General features: G+C 36.0%; 1 protein-coding gene across 1 annotated transcript in view; it reads left to right on the top strand.

Moving 5' to 3' along the window:
• Window positions 1–6470, top strand: part of RIT2 (Ras like without CAAX 2) — a gene marked incomplete at both ends in the record, with an annotated part of 346669 nt that extends 340199 nt beyond the window's left edge. The window contains one exon of the mRNA XM_084252173.1: window positions 6243–6470. Coding sequence (XP_084108299.1) covers window positions 6243–6470 — 228 coding nt within the window. The remainder of the gene's footprint in view (window positions 1–6242) is intronic.
• Window positions 6471–14321: the final 7851 nt, after the last annotated feature.

Genomic DNA, 14321 nt, shown 5'->3' with positions numbered 1-14321 from the left:
AGTTTAAAAATTAAAATCCTTCCAACACTGTGTTGCTTCTTGGCAGTTACTATATGATGTGAATGAATATTTATGATTTAAAATATATATACTTTTACTTGAGATTTGGATAGACAAGTTGTAGTATGTGTTAGTTACCCTGGTTTTCAAGTCTGATATAGAAGCTGTTACTTTTTGTCATGTTACTTTGGTTATGAACCATTCAGAGGAAAATTAGTGAAGTCAAAATTATTCCCAGTGATACTGTTCAAATATGTATGACATTTAAACTGACCATAATTACTGAGCATAAAGCCCAGAATCTGAAAAAGTTAATAAGTTAATGTTTGTTGAACTTAATTTTTTCTTACATGTTTACACTCAAGTTCTTCCATTGAATTTATAACATATAAATTCCAAAGCAAAAGGTAGGACAAATTTATGGTTTGTGATCTATGAAATTTATTAAAGTGTCGGAATTTATTTTTAAAGTATGCTTTCACTTTAATATTTTTCATAAACAATAGAAAAAATAGGTCACTGATCTAATGAGGTTTTTTTAAGGAAATGTAAAAGATAAAATATTTTACTAAGCTTAATTGCCATTTAGATTTCATTATCGTAGATGTGAAAATTTCAGTTATTCAATTAAATAAAATGAAATTCATATTCTGATAATGAATCTAAAAATATATGCATTTATGTTTCATGCTATGATATAGAGGATTCGTGGCTCCTGCATTACTTATCAAAATGGTGACTAGTTAAATGAACTGCAACCTGCTACGAGTACTAAAATATGCATTAATGCCATCTATTAAAGGTACTGTTTGCTGCATAAGATTCCAATAACAATCTTTATATGTAAAATCATTTTTTGATTTCAGTTTAATGTCTCCAATTTGTGAAGCTTACATATTTCTCACTAGGAAACATTTCACAAATATATGTGTGTTTTAGAGAGAGTGTAAATTTTTAAATGTGTAAAAAATTGCTCATTTAGTTAAAGACAATACCATCTCTATTCTTCCCAAAGAATAATCACCTTTCTGCACTGGTAGAAATGATATCCATGCATCAAAAAATAAAAAAATGATAATGTCAGGGTACTATTGAATGCACCTTCATTTCTCCACTTTTTGGATTGTCACCCCAATAATATATCAAGCTCCACATATAGAGATGTCAACCTTGATTCTGGTTGCTCTATTCCTTTATATTGGTATGTTTCGCCCTAACTAATACCCTACTACCTGAACTGCTGTAGCTTTACCAGAGTTTTAATAGGGAGAGTCCAATAACATGCTTATTGTACTTTTCCCTGCCTCTTTCTTACTAGGATTCAAATATTTTCCTGTTTTTGCCTTATTCTTCTGTATCACTTTAGTATATTTTATCACATAATATGATTCAAAGGTTTCAGAATTTGAATGTTATTTATTGTATCAAATTATGCTTTAATTTGGAATGATTTTTAATCTGATGATATTGAACCTGCCAACTAAAAATATAATACAAGTCTATAATCTGTTACCTGACTTCAGAAATCTAAATAATATGAAAAAATTTTTCTCAACATTTGCAAAATGTGACCAGATTAAATTTTGTGATAACTCATGATCAGATTTGATCCAAAGCTAGAGACTTCACAAATCCTTTTTACTGCAGATGTTGAAATACTTGACTAAATAGATGCTTCTATATTTGAGGATAATGTAGTCAGTCATCTAAATCAAAGTGCATTTGTTTAAAACAGATCTCTTTTATACTGTTGCTGGGAAAATAGACTGGTCTATCCCTTATGGAAAGTATAGGTTTCTGAAGAGTAAAAATTGGGGGCCTCCCCGGTGGTGCAGTGGTTGAGTGCTGGGTTGCGAAGCTGCCCGCAGCCTCTGCAGCACCGGTTCGATCCCCGGCTGCTCCCCGGCCACCGGAGTAGGGTCCCACATGGCACGCAGACCTCTCCTGCCATCTGCTGCTCCCCTCAGCCCACTGCTCCCCTCAGCAGTGTACTTTGGTCCTTCTGCCTGCTCTGCTCCCCGCTCTGGTGAATTCTCTCACTCTCCCACACTTCTGACTGTACCCAGTGCTTGTATAAATAAATAAATAAATCATTAAAAAAAAACCTTCAAAAAAAAAGTAAAAATTGGATCTACCATATGGCCAAACAATTCTGCTCCTAGATACCTACCAAAAGAACAAATACACTAAATGGAAGGGAAATTGCACTCCTATATTCACAACAGAAATATACGCAATAGCCAAACTATAGAAATAACCTAAGTATCCCATAAAAGAGAAATGGATCAAGAAGATGTGGTATATATGCACAATGGCATATTACTTAGTAATACTACTTAGCAATCAATCAGAAAAGACATTCATGTCACATGCAGCAAGCTGAAGGGATTATGGGTGGAGCTAGAAGGGATTATGCCACATGAAGTCAGAAGGAGAAAGACAGTTACCAGATGATGTCACTTATATGTGGAAAAGACAGAAAGGAGACAAGGGGTCAGATGACCAAACTCAAAAATTGTGTATGTGTATGTGTGTTAAAAATGAGAAAAACCCCAATGTTATATACAGAAAGAACAAATTATAAGCATAGAATTAGATAAATTATTACAAGAGGAACTCATTTGAACAACCCTCTAGATTAAGAAAGGTAACTTAAACCACCCAAATGACACTCTTATGTCACCTCCCTAAGGATATATTATATTGATTTCTAATACTAAAGAATGGTTTATTATGGTTAAACCTTCTAAAAAAGTAATGATGTACCATATTAACACAACAATGGGAGGATCTGAATGTAATCTACCTGGCATAACTATCTTTGTGGAGGTCAAATTCACTACATATGTGTTGTTTTTAGGATTTTTGCTGTTACTGGTAATGTTATGAACATTTTTGTGTATGTGTGTATGTTAGCCACTCACTGAAGAGGTTTCTGGTTATAGAGACTTAATAGTGGAAAGTTTTAAATTACCATGCCTGAGAAATGGAACAATCCAGATTTCCTATTTCTTCTTACATAAGTTTGGTAAATTTTGTTTTGGTAGGAATCTATCTTTCATCAAACTTTGTCAGTATTATTAACAACAACATAATATTACCTATTTTTTAATGTTTTAATGATCCTGATATTGTTCATGCCTTCCTGGGCTCTATCAATTTAATGTCTTTCCAAAAAAATCTCAGATTGGACTTAATCATCTCTATTGATTGTTTTCTATTTCGCTCACTTCTTTCAGTTATTTTCTTATTTCTACTTTAAGTTTAATTTGTTGGGTTTTTGAGGATTGCTTTTTGCATTTGCAACTTTATACTTGTTTCTACTTTTCTAAAGTAAGTGATGCTATAAAGATTGTTGTAAAGCAAGCTTTAGATACCCTACAAGTTGTGATATGTGGTGGTTTCATTATCATTCATTTCAACTAGTCTCTAGTTATCATGTAATATCTTTTTGACCTATTAACTATAATTAGGAGTATTTTTCTAAACTATTTTAGAATTTCCTTTTTTTTAATAATTTTTAGCTTCCATTTCTGTGGTAATAGGCTGTGATTTTTATTCTTTGTAATTATTTGAAAGCTATTTTATAGTTTAGCATATAGTCAGTTTCTACAAATCCACCAGGTTCACTTGAGGATATGGTTTGTTTAGTTGTTGGGAACAGTATCTTAATTCATGTAAATTAGGTCAATTTTATTGGGTTTTTTTTGAACCTCCTATATATAGCCTTATTAATGACTTTTTGTGTAGTTTTTTTTTAATTGCTGAAGGTGATACATTTAAATGCCTCACTATAATTTTGGATTTTATTTATTTACCTTCTTAAAAACTGAGGCAATGTTTTTGAGTACTTTCTTCCTGATAGGCTGGCATTTTTAATATCTCATTTTAAGACTAGGTATTTTTTAACTTATTTTCTAGTTTGGCTACTATTATGTTAGTATACCAGCTTTTTTTTAATATTAATTTCTATTCATATTTTATTCTTTATATCCTCCATGTAAGCTATTTCAAAAACAAGTGATTATTTTAAATTCTGATCTGATCATTTTTACCTATGATTTTTAATTGGGAAGAGTCCTATGTTTACATTCAGTGATGTTGATAGATTGGATTATTTTTTTAGAATGCTGTTTTTAATCCCTCTCTTTGCCATCCTTCTCTGTGAACTGAGTATACATCCTGCTTTACTGACTTAAGGTTTCTCTCTTTTTTGACCAATGAGATGTGGGCCAAACTGCCTCTCTCTCCTGCCCACCTGCTAGGTTATGGGAACATTTCCCAGATAAGAGGTGCTCTTTAAGCCTGAATCCCAGAATAAAAAGACAACAGGAATAAACCAAAACACAACCAATGGCCTAGAACTGAATTACTACCATCTACCCTCCAGCTGCTAATGGGCAGTACAAGCCAAAGATTTTTGAAGCTGTTTTATATACAAGTAGCCTAATGAAAGTAAATTAATGTGGAAAATGGTACAGAAGTGTGGTGTTTCTACATAAAAAAATAGGTATCATTGGTTTCTGGCTAGGTAAGATTGTTGTCTGAAAAATAAGAGTCAGCACATTCAATGTCAAAACAGATGGTAAGATTTGTGCCTGTGACTACTTGGTAATAAGACCAGCTTCTTAAACTTACACTGGTAAGACAAAATGTTAATAACTTTACTTGGTTGCTTTTATCTGCATTTCTTGAGTTAGTATACTAAGGATGTAAACTCAAAAAAAGGGATTGCTGTGGTTGGTATCAGGATGGCATGGGTAATTCCTTTTGAATCATCCCTTGAATTTACAATTAATCAGACATCCATAACTGAACAAATACACCTTTGCACAGTGCAGGAGCACACCAGAGTCAAATCCAGTCATCTGTGCACCTGAAAAATGTGGGATGGTAGGAATAAAAGCAAAAGGAGAGAATTCAGATACCTTATGATTAACAGGGTTAATACATGAGACTAGAAAGTACCTGTCTTTGGAATCAGATAGATCTGTTTATATCCCAGCTCAACCACTTAATAGCAGTAGGTATAGTGTATCTGTTCAGATAGTTTATGTCTGGTTACAAATCTCTAAATATCAGCTTAAAGAATAAACTAGCTTTCTTTGTTATATTAGAGCCAACATGGATTAACTGAGAACGCTGTTCACTGTAGTTCTAGTCACTCAAGATTCCAGACTGGTGGAGTTTCTAGTTCACTGCACACATCCATTTAGCAGAAAAATGTGAATATATAAAAAAATACATTTTATATATGTATGCATACACACATATGAGTAATTTACAGAAAATAAATACAGGCAAAAAGAGCAAACAACTTAGAGAGTAAAGACAGCCTTACTGATGTTTTCTTAGAGCTAGTGAGAATAATCTGATCCCTTACTGTGAGTGCTAAATTTTGAGCAGACTTATTGAACTCAGCTACAGAGGCATATAATCCACTCTTTAAATATTTGCGTATCACTTATGCTTACATCTTAATACTTACTAAAACCCAGGTGATTCTATTAATAATTTTGTTTAATTCCTCTAATGGTGATCTACGCACAAGGCACATGGTAGACAACAAAGGGATAATAGAGGATGCACAGGCCCTGCCTGAGTCTATAATCACTAGAGGACCACCCCAGTAACAAAAGCTATGCATGGTTCAGGGCACAAAACACTTAGGGTTTTAAGAATGCTTGCAAGTGCTCAGATAGAGAAATCTTACTTATCATGAGAGTGGTGTTTTGATTTTCGTTTGCTTTTAAAAGTTTCACAGCAACTTAATTCTACTTGATTTTAGTGAAAGCTATAGACTGTAACTAGTAAACATATACACGGTTTTAACACATGCCCAGCATGTTCCATGTACACTTGATCAGTGATCACATTTAACCCTAATATCACCAGCCTCGGAGGTGGGAGGTATTATGCTTTCATAATAGTAATGGTTCAAAAGGCCAAGCTATTTAGAGACTGAAATCTAGCAGCTTTTTATTTAAAACCAGACTTTTCACCACTATGCTTTCTTACTTAATTTCTGGCCTGGAAATTTGATTTCCAGTTCCATTTTTAATCATTAATTTCTATCTCAAATTATGAGTTGTCATTTGTCATTCCAGTTCAAAACTGTAAAAGTCTCTCCTGAAAACAAAATCTCACATCTTACTTTTTATTCATGGAGCCAAGGTCCACAGCCCTGGTAGAAAATATACTTTTGGATCTAAGAGTCTTTCCCTTTCTATATTTTCTCATAGGTCTCTACAGAAGAAGGCTTGAGCCTGGCCCGAGAATACAACTGTGCTTTCTTTGAGACTTCTGCAGCCCTCAGATTCTGCATTGATGATGCCTTTCACGGTTTAGTGAGGGAAATCCGCAAGAAAGAGTCCATGCTATCTTCGATGGAAAAGAAACTGAAGAGAAAAGACAGCCTGTGGAAGAAGTTAAAAGGCTCATTGAAGAAGAAGAGAGAAAACATGACATGATACCCTTGCTGCTTAATCCCTTCCTCTCTCTGAGGTTTATCAGTTGGACAATTCCAGATGTTGTATTCTGTTTCAATAGTCTGCCTCTCGCTTTCTTTAAATACCTGCCTATAAGTAAAAATGTGTGTACCTGTACCTCTTGGGATGGCTTTGTTTTGCCCTTAACAGTTGGATGGATTTTGTCAATCAGCTGGATATGCTGTTTAGTTTTTACAATATATTACTAAATAAAATTGACATTCCAATTGCCTCATTTCCCTTTAAAGAGTCTAGCTTCATTTGGTATGCTGTCTGGTTATATAGGAAATATTCAAAATTGCAGACAGAATGATAAAAGGCTCAGGGGATCTGCCTTTGCCTGATAAGCTTGGGTTGTTTGCATTTCAGGAATCTCAGTAAATAATAAAGCAGCCTAGGAAACAATTCAGAGCAGGAGTCTGCAGCCTGGTCTTTCCTTAAATGTAGAAGACATGGTGCTTTTCTTGAATAATCCAGGGATGAATCTTAAAGGAATCATTAATAATAGGCACTGGTTGTGGGTCACTGGAAGAACTGAAAGGAAATATCCCCTTATTTACAGTGCTCTGCCTAGTTAGATTTTGGCAAAATTATCACAGCACAGTTAATGGGCTGTTTGTAGCAGGAAGAGCAGCTACTGTGAACGGGTTGGTTCACATACTTATAAAAGGACACCCTGCTGCTCTCAGGAAGGAGTCCTCAGGACTGCTTCACCTGAGTTAGGGACTTCTGCAGTGAAAGTGATTTGATTACTCCAAATACCCTCTATTCTGCCAATATATCGCCAAAAATCCTTTGTTCTCTTACCAGAACCATGGAGCACCACTAGGTAGAGGGTGAGATTTTTTTCTTGTTTATTTTACAGTGGAACATGCTAAAATGAAAATATCCATTCATTCTTTTACTCCATTGTGTGCACTGGTTCATTGGAATTCAAACTCAGAAAGCATACTACCAGAAAGAAGAGTTCTCAATGTTCAATAGACAAAATGTTAAAAGGAAAGCCATAGATAGCTAAGCATGAGATGGAATCCATCAAACCCATCTTTGTAGGTTGGAGGCACTATTTATCATAAATTAAAGGAAAGGAAGGATGAGGGCATAGTTGTCATTCAACATGCAAGCACTTATTTTAATCACAATGCCCCTGGCACGCACTAATCTCTGAGAATGCAGAAATGAATCAAGGTAGTTTAACATCTATCTGGAAGTCTCACTTGGCTGAATAACAGTGGGATTATAAATTCTCAGATAAGAAGACACATTTTTACAAAGTAACATGCATACAATTGGATGGAATTTAGAAATTATCACTTTTCAACTGTTGAACACTAAAATTTCAACCTTTTTAGAATATTGTACTTGTGAGTTCTAGCACTGCTAGGGGCCAGGGCATTTCTTAAACCCACAGACTTCACTGTCCTTGCTGCAGGCATGGAATCAAGGCACTCAGTGTGCACTTCCTGTTTGTTAGTAACAGCTGTCACTCTGTCCCTTTCAATTTTCATCTTCTATGAAGTAGGGCACACACAGATCCTCTTTGGCCTCTAAAATCTATACTATGTCTTTATATTGTAAGACATTCAGAATTAGGAACAAAAATCAAAAAAAATAAAAAGTTGATATAAAGACAGAAAAACGATTCTTAACAGTTTAGAACTTGTCTTTGCTTCTTTCTCTTAGCTATGAATGTTTAATGCTCTGCTTTTATCATGTAAAAATGGGTTAGTGCATATTCTTCGATCTGAACCTTCTTTGCCACCTGCAATCCCTGATACCCAAAACCCTCTCAAGTCTGGAAAGACTCTGAATACTCATTCCACCCAATTTTTGTTTGTTAGAAGATGAAATTTGGAAACATAGTATAGCCATCTAGTTTCAGATGATGAACCTGCATCTTTGAAAACCTGATGACTGTAGTGTCTACAACAATAGTATGAACATGCTTATCCCATCATCAGGGAAATGCAAATCAAAACCACATCACACCTGTTGAGAATGGAGCCTATCAAAAGACCATAAGCAACAAGTATTATCAGGGGTACAGAGAAAAAGGAACCCTCACACACGATAGGATTGTCTTGCTCCTTTGGAAAACAGTATGGAGGGTTCTCAAGACATTAAATATAAATCTACCATATGGTCCACCAGTTCCTCTTTCTAGGTAGGTATCTACCAAAACAATGCCAAAACATTAATTTGAAGGGATATCTGTGTTCCTGTGTACATTAAAGCACTATTTACTATAACCAAGCTGTGAAAACAAACCAACTGCTTAATGGTAGATGAGTGGATAAAGAAAATATGATGTATACACACAAAGGAATGCTACTTAGCTATGAAAACAAAATATCAAATCTTGCCATTTGCTATAGCAAGGATACAACTGGAAGGGATTATGGTAAGCAACATAAGGCAGGAGGAGAAAGATAAATACCATGATTTTGCACACATCTGGAATAAAAAAAAAAACAAACAAAAGCAAACAAAAGCAACAAAAACAACATACAAAAGCAAACTAAAGGAAACCCTTGAAATCTTAAAGCAGAAGGGAGACTACCAGGGCCTCCCTGGTGGTGCAAGGGGTTAAGTCTCAGAACTATCAAGCTATTGCCAGCCACTGCTACACAAGTTCACTCCCTAACCAGGGGGTTACCAACATGGCTTAGCAGATGTCTCCTGTCTTGCCCGCTGCTCCTCTCAGTAGTATATTTCAGTCAGTCTGCCTGTTCTGCTCCCCACTGTTTCTGGTGGATCCTCTCACCCCCCCTACCCCTGGACTACATCCCAGCCTTTATATGCAAAAATAAATACATCTTAAAAACAATAGAGACTACCAGAAGGGACAGATAGGAAATTAAACATTCATGAATTATGGCAGAAGATTATTGATGTATTGGTTGTCGGCATGGTGTGAAAATATACATTTGTAAGAACCTACACCCCTAAAAAAATACAGTGTTGGGCCTCCCTGTTGGCGCAAGGGATTAAGCACAGCACTATAAAGCTATCCGTGGCCTCTGCAGCACGAGTTTGATCCCCAGCCAGAGAGATACCACATGGCGCAGCAGATGGTATCTCTCACCCGCTGCTCCCCTCAGCAGGGTTTTCAGTCAATCTGCCTGTCTTGCTCTCCACTCTGTCTCTGGTGAATCCTTTCACCCTCCTGTACCTCTGTCCTATACCCCAGTTCTTATATATATAAATAAATTTTTTAAAAAAATACAGTGGTGTAAATACCCCTAAAAAATATGTTACCTCAATTAATATAAAAAATAATACAGGATAAAAACGTCAGTGACTTCAAAAACAGTAACTTGCAAGCATAAAGCTATCAGAATGAAGGCTTACTATAAATACTAAGTATTTCCCTAAATGTGAAAAACTTGGTCACTAATACCAGTGTTCTCAGATTTTGTTTTTGTTGCTTGTAAGCCACCTCCCACAGTTAGTCAATATGAAGGGCATTAGGAAGAGTATCCCGGGCCTCCCTGGTGGCGCAGCGGTTGAGCGCTGGGTTGCGAAGCTGCCCGCGGCCTCCGCGGCGCTGGTTCGATCCCCGGCTGCTCCCCGGCCACCAGAGGAGGGTCCCACATGGCGCGCAGACCTCTCCTGCCACCCGCTGCTCCCCTCAGCAGTGTACTTCAGTCCTTCTGCCTGCTCTGCTCCCCGCCCTGGCTCTGGTGAATTCTCTCACCCTCCCGCGCTTCTGACTGTACCCAGTGCATGTATAAACAAAACAAACAAACAAATTAATAAATAAAAAACATGCCTCTATTAAAAAAAAAAAAGGAAGAGTATTCTGACTGTACCCAGTGCATGTATAAACAAAACAAACAAATTAATAAATAAAAAACATGCCTCTATTAAAAAAAAAAAAAAAAGGAAGAGTATCCCGATACATGACCCACTTTCTTTGTTTCTTTTTCTTCCCTAAGCCATTTGCTGGAAGGGGAGTATGCTATAGGCTTTTCCTTTCTCTAAGTAATCTTTCAAAAAAATACTGATCTTTGAAATAAATAAGAATTTGATAGTCAAAGATGAGAAATAACTTTGTTGTTGTAGGGGTTTCTGTTGAAGCAATCCCCCCCCAAAAAAAGCAACAAACCACTGCTTCACAAGAGAGATAGTATCTTTGTTGAGATGGTGCATCTATCTATGTGGCCCTGGGTTAAGAAAATTTTCACTGTAGGAGAATATATCCAAAAATATTTCAAAACAAAATTAATGATCCCTGTTACACATGTAACATTTAAGGCTAAGTCTCCTGACCATTCTTACAGAAATTGAAGTTGCAATTCTTTTGATTTAGGTCTTTATATGATACCACAGGATGCCCTAAATTCTCTACATCCGTTTGTATTTGAATCCTTTTTGGCCTGAGGGTCTCTCATTAGATTATATTGGAGATTAAATGGCAAAAGTCCAGTTAATTTTTCAGGCCACTCATCCACTATTAAAAATGTAAATGTAAGAAAGTAGAAATTTTAGCCATGTCAAGAGTGTTAACAATGTTGTCAAATGATCTTTAAAAACAGAGCAGAAGAGCCTCTGCTGACAAGGCCAAAAGTCATGTGAATTCTTTGGGTAAAAAGAGGACCCAGACCAGCATCATTTTTGGGGAAAACAGGTCTCAGTAGCCTATTGAAAATTTTGGACCTATAGTATAGAACAAAGAATATAGTTATCATGGGGTAAAAGGATTGCTGAGGGGAACAAAGAGATACAAGTGTTCTTACTTGACTACCAAGCAAAATACACATGGATATACTATATCCTATTTCCTTTATCCTTTGACTTTAAGGGGAAAAAAGCTCCTTGATATATTTCTGTCCTGTGAAAATCTGGTGCAAAGTTTTAATGGCAATGTCACTCTGATTTGCATGCCATTCACTTTGAAAAAATGCAGTAGTAACCACTTTGTATATTAAAAAATTTTTAAATAATAAATGAATGAACAAAATAACAATACTTCAAGCAACCATGTAACTCATGATGCCCTGGTTCTCTCATGTAAGTGAGAGCTTGGGGCCAGAGAAAAGAAGAACCTGCAGACAGACAAGGTCACCCAAGCCCCTCACCTTCATTCTGGTCCTCTTTTAGTGCCCCTCACTCTCTTTTAGGGACGTAATAGGCCAAAAATCAATAAAAAATGCCAGTACTGACCTTGTCTATTTAATCTTTTCCCTTCTCTCATGAAGAAGCAAAGAGGAGGAAGACCTGTGCCAAATCCAAGCTTGTGAGAATTCCAGACAGCAATTTTTTATTAGAATAACATCAGGTTATTATAGCTTCCATTTTCAGTAAAAATTATCAAATAAAGAGCAAGTTGGTTTTTTTTCTTCTGTTCTACCAGCCTGCCACTATGATCATGACCAAGATTTATTCTGCCGACTATCTGTGTTGCAATTTGGGCATCATTCCAATTTCTCTAAAGGTGTAATTAAAACCAGCTAATAAATAAAGTGAAAAATATGGTTCCTGGAATAGATCCATAGTGTCTCCTTAAAATATAAAAAAATATGAGGTTTGCTCAGGTTAAGCAAATAGGACACTGAACACAGTGTTATTGTAAGTCACTCCCTGTAGGGCAGTGCATTAAACAAGGGGGTTAAAACATGACTAAGAGGAGTTAGCCATAGGTTTTTAATTTATCATTGGAGAGAAGTACTAGATTCATGGCAGTTAGAGTGTCTATTTATTGTAGAAAAGGTGAAAGGAGAAGTAAAATCACTACTGGCATGCCACTACCCTAGAGATACCACAAAAATGCAGAACAACTGTGCATTATGGACTCAAAAGCTTCCTGTACACATTGTACCTGAATCACAAATATAGTGTGACTTGGGCCAGTTAATTCCTTCACCTCTCTGACCACTAATTAGTTTCCATCTAAAATCAGTCTGTGAAATGCTTCTGGGGCCAGAACACACAGAGATGGATATTCATGGAAGGGATCATCTTGGCCTTTGATATACACTGTACAATTTACAGGGTATCTTCCAGGTTTATTAAATTTTTTCCATAGGTTAATAATAGATATTATTTATAACCTTGAAACTGTTCATTTAGGGAAAAGAAGAACTTCGGAGTACTAAAAGAAGAACTTCACAGTACTAATTTCATAAGGCCCCAAAAGTTAAAGTAAAATGATTGTCCACTAATTCACAAGTGGTTGATTTACTCACATATAATTCAACATTAATTTATTCATATTTCATTCACTTAATGTTTTTTTTTTTTTTTTTTTTTTTTTAAAATAAATTTTATTGTTATATTCCCCATACAATTGCAGCCCCCCCATTCTGACCCCAATCCCTCCCCTCCCGCCCCCCTAAAAGTGTCTCTGGTTCATAGTTTTTTGTTGATTTTGATTTTCACTATCTTATAGTTATTCATTTTCCTGGTCCCTTATTTAAGTTTTCTAGATTCCTGCTATGAGTGAGACCATCCGGTATTTTTCTTTTTCTTTTTGGCTTATTTCGCTGAGCATGATCCCTTCCAGCGCCATCCATGTTGCTGCAAATTGCATGTGTTTATCTTTTTTGAATGCTGAGTAATATTCCATGGTATATATGTACCACATCTTCTTGATCCAGTCATCTATTTTTGGGCATTTGGGTTGTTTCCAAAGCTTAGCTATTGTAAACAGTGCTGCTATAAACATAGGGGTGCAGGTGTTCTTTGGAATTGATGTTTCTGTGTCCTTTGGGTAAATACCTAGGAGTGGAATTGCTGGATCATATGGAAGCTCTATGTTTAGTAGGTCCAGAAATCTCCACACAGCTTTCCACAGTGGTTGGACCAGTTTGCACTCCCACCAACAGTGCAGAAGAGTTCCTTTTTCTCCACACCCTCGCCAACATTTGTTGTTGCTAGTTTTTTTAATATGTGCCATTCTCACTGGTGTAAGATGGTATCTCATGGTAGTTTTGATTTGCATTTCCCTGATGACAAGTGATGTTGAACATTTTTTCATATGCCTGTTGGCCATTTGCATTTCCTCTTCAGAGAAGTTTCTTTTAAGCTCTTCTGCCCATTTTTTGACTGGATTATTTTCTTTGTTGTTGTTGAGTCTCATCAGCTCTTTGCAGATTTTTGTGATCAGTCCTTTATCATTAGTGTTGGGTGCAAAAATGTTCTCCCAGTTGGTGGGGTTTCTCTTTGTTTTTGTTATTGTCTCTTTTGCTGTGCAAAAGCTCTTTAATTTGATGTAGTCCCAGCTGTTTATCTTTGCCTTCACTATCACTGCTTTGGGTGATGTGTCTGTAAAGATGTCTTTGATGTGCAAATCATGTAGTGTTTCGCCTATATTTCCTTCTATATATTTTATGGTTTCAGGTCTTATGTCTAGTTCTTTAATCCATTTTGAGTTGATTTTTGTGTATGGTGTGAGGTGGTGGTCAAGCTTCATTCTTTTGCATGTAGCGACCCAGTTTTCCCAGCACCATTTATTGAACAAACTTTCTTTGCTCCAATGCATATTCTTTGCTCCTTTGTCAAAGATTAGTTGACCATAAATCTGTGGGTTTATTTCTGGATTTTCTATTCGATTCCATTGGTCTGTATGTCTGTTCTTTTTCCAATACCATGCTGTTTTGATGATTATGGCTTTGTAGTATAGTTTGAAGTCTGGGAGTCTGATGCCTCCATTCCCTTCTTTTTTTTTCAGGAGAGCTTTGGCTATTCGGGGTTTTTTGTGATTCCATATGAATTTCATCAATAATTGTTCTATTTCTTTGAAGAATGACATTGAAATTTTGATTGGAATAGCATTGAATCTGTATATTGCTTTTGGAAGGATGGCCATTTTAATAATGTTTATTCTTCCAA

The sequence above is a fragment of the Talpa europaea genome (assembly GCF_964194135.1).
Source record: "Talpa europaea genome assembly, chromosome: 13".
NCBI lineage: Eukaryota > Metazoa > Chordata > Mammalia > Eulipotyphla > Talpidae > Talpa > Talpa europaea.
The sequence above is the reverse complement of the archived record's forward strand: the minus strand, read 5'-3'. Positions and strand labels throughout refer to the sequence as shown.